At 39.2% G+C, this 5,380-nt stretch overlaps 1 protein-coding gene across 1 annotated transcript; it reads left to right on the top strand.

Annotated features, from left to right (window-relative positions):
• Nucleotides 1-3,373: 3,373 nt before the first annotated feature.
• On the top strand, nt 3,374-4,441 carry LOC145665995 (uncharacterized). Its single transcript, XM_081733101.1, has 2 exons — nt 3,374-3,750; nt 3,928-4,441. Exons 1-2 carry the CDS (start codon nt 3,374-3,376, stop codon nt 4,439-4,441), a joined length of 891 nt encoding a protein of 296 aa, XP_081589227.1.
• Nucleotides 4,442-5,380: the final 939 nt, after the last annotated feature.

The raw sequence follows: 5,380 nt of genomic DNA, 5'->3' as shown, positions 1-5,380 counted from the left end.
AATCCTGTTTATAGAATTTCATTTAACATTGCCTTTATTTATTATTTTTATGTAAAACTTACTATATTTTAGGTTTATTTTGTCCTGTCGCCTGCAAGGTAAAATCCATTTCTGGAGACATTCCCCCTCTTTTTGAAGAAATCTAAAGTATTTTATATTAGTTCCCTCAGTTTTTCTATAATAATTACTACAGCCGTACACTGCACAGTTAGGCATTCTCGATATCATTTAAAAGAACAAATTAACAAAGAATTTCCACTTGTCACTTAAAGCCGCACCTTTTCCCGTTGTCTCTTGCAAACCAAATGACGTCACAGCCACGACAGCGCTCCAGGCGACATGCGCATGCAACCACCTTGTAGTCTTTCCACCATGGAGGGGGCATCTGTCCTCGGACGCAGCAGCTGGGGATACCAAATCGATGTTACATAATTACGAATGAAATATTTTTACCTCTTAAATGCGCTATACGAGGTTTGTCCGAAAAATACGTATAAAAGTTGAATAAGAACTTTATTTTACAATTATTCAGGTATTACAATAAGGTCTCCTTCAAAGTACTCTCCCTTAGACAAAATACACTTCTGCAAACGCCGTTTCCACTGTTGATAACATTGCTGAGTCTTCAGTTGGGATGCTGTTCAGTTGCCGTGTCGTTTCTGCCTTGATGGCTTCCACATCTCCCAAGTCCCGCCCCCGAAGCACCATTTTGCATTTCGGGAACAGGAAGAAGTCACAAGGGGCTAAATCGGGTGAATAAGGCGGGTGGTCTGCCACAGTGATTGAGCTTCGGGCCAAAAATTCACGCACAACGAGCGACGTGTGAGCGGGCGCATTGTCGAGATGAAGGATCCACCTGCCCCCTTGTGCCAAATCCGGTCGAACTCGGGCCACATGAGCTCTGAGACGTCTCAAAACTTCCACGTAAAACTGTCCGTTCACACTCTGGCCGGGAGGGACAAATTCCTTGTGAACAGTGCCCCTAGAATCAAAGAAAACAATCAACATTTCTTCACATTGGATCTTGCTTTTCGCGACTTTTTTGTTCTCGGTTCTCCTGGTAGCTTCCATTCCTTGCTTTGAGATTTGAGCTCCATGTCGAATTCGTAAAACCAGGACTCGTCTCCAGTGATGACTTGGTTGAGAAAGTCCCCTCTTTCCTCTGCTTCCAACCAATCCTCACAGCACTCAACCCTCTTTGCTTTCTGTTCTGGAGTCAAGAGCTTCGGTACGATTTTCGCACACAATTTCTTCTCTATCCATCACGACTGTGGAACACACTAAAGAAATAATAAACACTTCTGACCAGAGTATATACACTTGTTTATTAAAAACTAATTCCAGTGTAACAGTTTCTACAACGTAACGTTGTCTGCATCAGACACTAACTGAAAGAGATATCTTAGAGCGCAGATATTTATACTAAAAGTGAAAGTCCTTGTGTGCATGGGAAGCCACCTGGAAGGACTCTTAATACATGATCTATGGGATAAATTATTAGAACAAATTGAAGTGAAAAAACAAGATTGAACATATTTATATGTAATTTATATTCATATATTTAATATTATATATAGTTTAATATTGTATATTGTTATATTTTATAGTTTATTTTTATGTCTATATATATATATATATATATATATATATATATATATATATATATATATATATATATATATATATATATATATATTTGTATTGCTGTATTTATAATCAGTTGTATGTAGTATGGTCTGTTATTTATTTCTAATAGGCATCAGAGGTAGATTAAGAGAAAATGTTTTAAGGCAATTGATCAAGTATAAACTTGATCACAAGGAGCATGCACACAAGGACTTTCACTTTTAGTATAAATATCTGCGCTCTAAGATATCTCTTTCAGTTAGTCGCTGATGAAGACAACGTTACGTTGTCGAAACTGTTACACTGGAATTTAGTTTTTAATAAACAAGTGTATATACTCTGGTCAGAAGTGTTTATTATTACAATTTCTTCATTTCAAATTTTTGTGTCAGAATTTCGTGAACGATTGTTTTGGGAATTGACAGCTCGTCAGCAATCATTCTGACTGTCAATCTACGGTCTTTAAGAACACAAGTCCGAATTCGTCCAACATTTTCATCAGAACTCGATGTCGACGGGCGTCCTGGGCGAGGGTCTCCTTTCACGTCTTCTCGGCCTTCCCGAAACCTTTTTAACCACTTGTTCACGGTTGGTTCCTTTAGAGAATAGTCTCCGTACACTTGTTTCAAACACTCAAAAATCTCAGGGCCATTCTTACTTAGCTTTGCAAGAAACTTGATGTTGATGCGCTGTTCCTCAATCAGAGAGAGCTCCATGCCGACGGCAGGTGAAACAGGGTAACTTTCAACAAGCAGCAGTCACACACTCCTACTGACACGCAGAGCGCTCTGACTCGAACTGAGCGTTGATGGGATTGGCTACAGCAGTAGTGCTACCTGGCGGTGACTGCAACCTGTAAAATAAAGTTATTATTCAATATTTATATGTATTTTCTGGACAAACCTCGTATACGTATTTATAGTTACATTTATGTTCTACTATATTTTTTTCTTTTTTCTGCTATTCTTCTTATCATTTTATTAAATTTTTATTGGAATTCCTATAAAACTAGAGCGATAGTGTTTACTGTACTTTTTTATAATGTCTGTAATTCATTTTCAAACACTAATTTCATATTCCATTATTTCGGAGTAATGAAATAATAGTTATAGTTTGCACAGAAACAAAACGAACTTTTTTTCACCAAGATTATGACCAGTGGATGGCTTTATTCAAGAGAAGAGCAGATCAGTCTTCTTGTGCCTCCTGATGACAATAGTTGGTAACTGATCCTTTGTAACGTTGGAAAGACTTGACTCATTGATAGTTCGCACATGGCTCTTATGTCCTTCTACCAGTTTTACTACTTATAGAAAAGAAAGTTGATTAAGTTTATAATCCTACCCTACCAATGAAATCTTAAATGAAACCTTTATTTAACTGCAAATTAAGTACTTACAACTGGATAACATCTTTTATTTATTTATTTTGCTTAAATTTACACTTTTCTTCATTGTAAAGGTTTCTTTCGTCATTCCTGTCCAATTTTTGTTTCGCCTTCGTGTTTCAGATCTTCATTAATAACACTTTCCTTCATCCTAAAGGTTTCTTTTGCCATTCCTATCTATGTTTTATTTCACGTTCATATTGCAGATCTTGCAAACAGTAGTTTGGTAAATTTTAGTAGTAGTAGTAGTAGTACTTTCAATTTAGGAGAGAAAACTCCGACAGAAAATTTTGGTTCTCCAGGTTGAGGGTTGACGTCATTTTGGCAGGCAGCTGTAAAAACATTTTTGCCAAATCAAACATGGATCGAGAAAGAAATGTGAATGAGAAAAAGACTAGAGCATACTCTAGAAGCGACGTGCGGACCGATCGCTTTAAGGCAATGAGAAGTAAGCAAGGGCAATCTCTTAACAATGGACGGATGGGGGTAAAGAAGCGAGTCCAAGAACAGCGGAAGATCAGAATAGGAACACAGGACGTTGGAACAATGACAGGTAGAAGCTATGGGTTATCGGGGACACTGGCAAGAAGAAGAGTGAGCATAACATACATCCAAGAGAATAAATGGAAGAGTTCAAGATCAAACGAAATAGGAAATGGATACAAGTTTATATATACGGAGAACAACAACAGAAAGAATGGCGTAGGAATTATCTTGGATAAGAATATGAAGGAAAAGTTGGTGGATGTGAAGAGAGTAAACGACAGAATGATTAAAGTCAAGAGAAACCTTGAATATAATTAGCGCCAATGCTCCGTAAGTTGGGTATGATGAAGAGACAAAGCAAGAATTTTGAATGGAACTAGATAGTACTTTGCAGAATTGTTCATTATATTAGAAGCTTGTTCTAGCAGGAGATCTAAATGGGCACGTAGGACGATCAAGATCGGATATGATAGAATAAATGGAGGATATGGATTGGCAAACAGAAATAAGGAAGGCGAGAACATAATTCAAGTGGCAGAAGCATACGATCTCGCTATTCTGAATGCCTTCTACAAGAAGAAAGAAGAACACCTTATTACATATAAAAGTGGCACCGCAAGGTCTCAGATCGACTTCATCTTATGGAGGAGACAGTACCTACATGATGCAAAGGGTAGCAAAGTAATACCAGGTGAGAATCTAATGAAGCAGCACCGCCTTGTAGTAGCCGACATGTTCATCAAAGAAAAAGTGGGAAGAAGGCCACAAAATGTTCCTCTTCGAACGAAGTGGTGGAAATTAGATGGGACAAGTGCTGAAAAGATTCGAAAGGAAATTTCCACATCTCAAGTATTGCAAATAAAGGAAGAAGAGTTGCTCGTGGGAAACACCAGAGTTTCAATAGGACTCAGGGAAACAATAAAGAAAAAAGTTATGAAATAAATAAAAGGAAGGGGAAACATGGATAAGGAAACATGGTGGTGGAATAAAGAAGTTCAGGCAGCTGTGAAGAACACCAAGAAGGAACGATACAAAAATGGCAGAACTCTTGCAATCAACTAGATCTGATAGGTTACAGGGAAGCGAAGAAGAACACCAAGAAGGCAAGCCAAGAAGAACACCAAGAAGGCAGTTAGTGTAGCAAAAGGCAAGGCTTATGATGAGTTGTACAACACACTGAAAACAAAACGGGAGGGATGATATACAAGCTTTCGAAGGTAAGAGAGAGGCAAAAGAAAGATATTTGCATGTACGCTGTATCAAGGAGAAAATAATGATGCTCTGACAAGTGAGGAGAAGATAAAGCAGAGGTGGAAGGAGTATTTCCAGGAACTTCTTAATGAAAAAAAAAACGAGAGAACAGGTGGGTCTGCCCATCCATGAGCAGAAATTGTGAGCCAAGTGCGCAACTGAAAAGCCACACATGGGCATGCAGAAACTGTGGACCAAACGAGCCCCTGAAAAGCGGAACATGGGCATGCAGATCCTCGTCTCTGTGCCTCTGGCCGTTGATGGACCCAGCCTTGAAGATGTGCAGGTCAGTAAGACCATTCATCATAATGCCTGCCCAGACCAGTACGTCAATACCAAAGCCTTTCCACGATGTTCTGGGGATATAAATGTGTTTCTTGTTCGTGCCAGATCAGAGTGCGATGGGAATCGCTCTGGAAACTGAATCAGCACTCATCCGTGAACAGTATACAGTCTTATTCGTTGGGGGTCCACTGGTGATGTTCTTGACACCACTGTAGATAGGCACTTTTGTGTGTTTGAGTCAGTGAAACGCATGTTACTGGTCGTCGGTCATACAGACTACTGGCATTCAGTCGCCGGTACACAGTATGGCGTGACACTCTCACCCCTGAAGCGGCTGCAAGCTCC

This window comes from Thermobia domestica, chromosome 12 (genome assembly GCF_964235325.1).
Source record: "Thermobia domestica chromosome 12, izTheDome1.hap1.1, whole genome shotgun sequence".
Taxonomy (NCBI): domain Eukaryota; kingdom Metazoa; phylum Arthropoda; class Insecta; order Zygentoma; family Lepismatidae; genus Thermobia; species Thermobia domestica.
Note: the sequence above shows the minus strand (reverse complement) of the source record. Positions and strands in the feature narration are given on the sequence as shown.

Coding starts and splice junctions, on each gene's coding strand:
- LOC145665995 (XM_081733101.1), top strand. CDS start 3,374: ATGGATCGAGAAAGAAATGTGAATGAGAAAAAGACTAGAGCATACTCT. Junction 3,751..3,927: donor GATAAGAATATGAAGGAAAA/GTTGGTGGATGT, acceptor TTGTTCTAGCAG/GAGATCTAAATGGGCACGTA.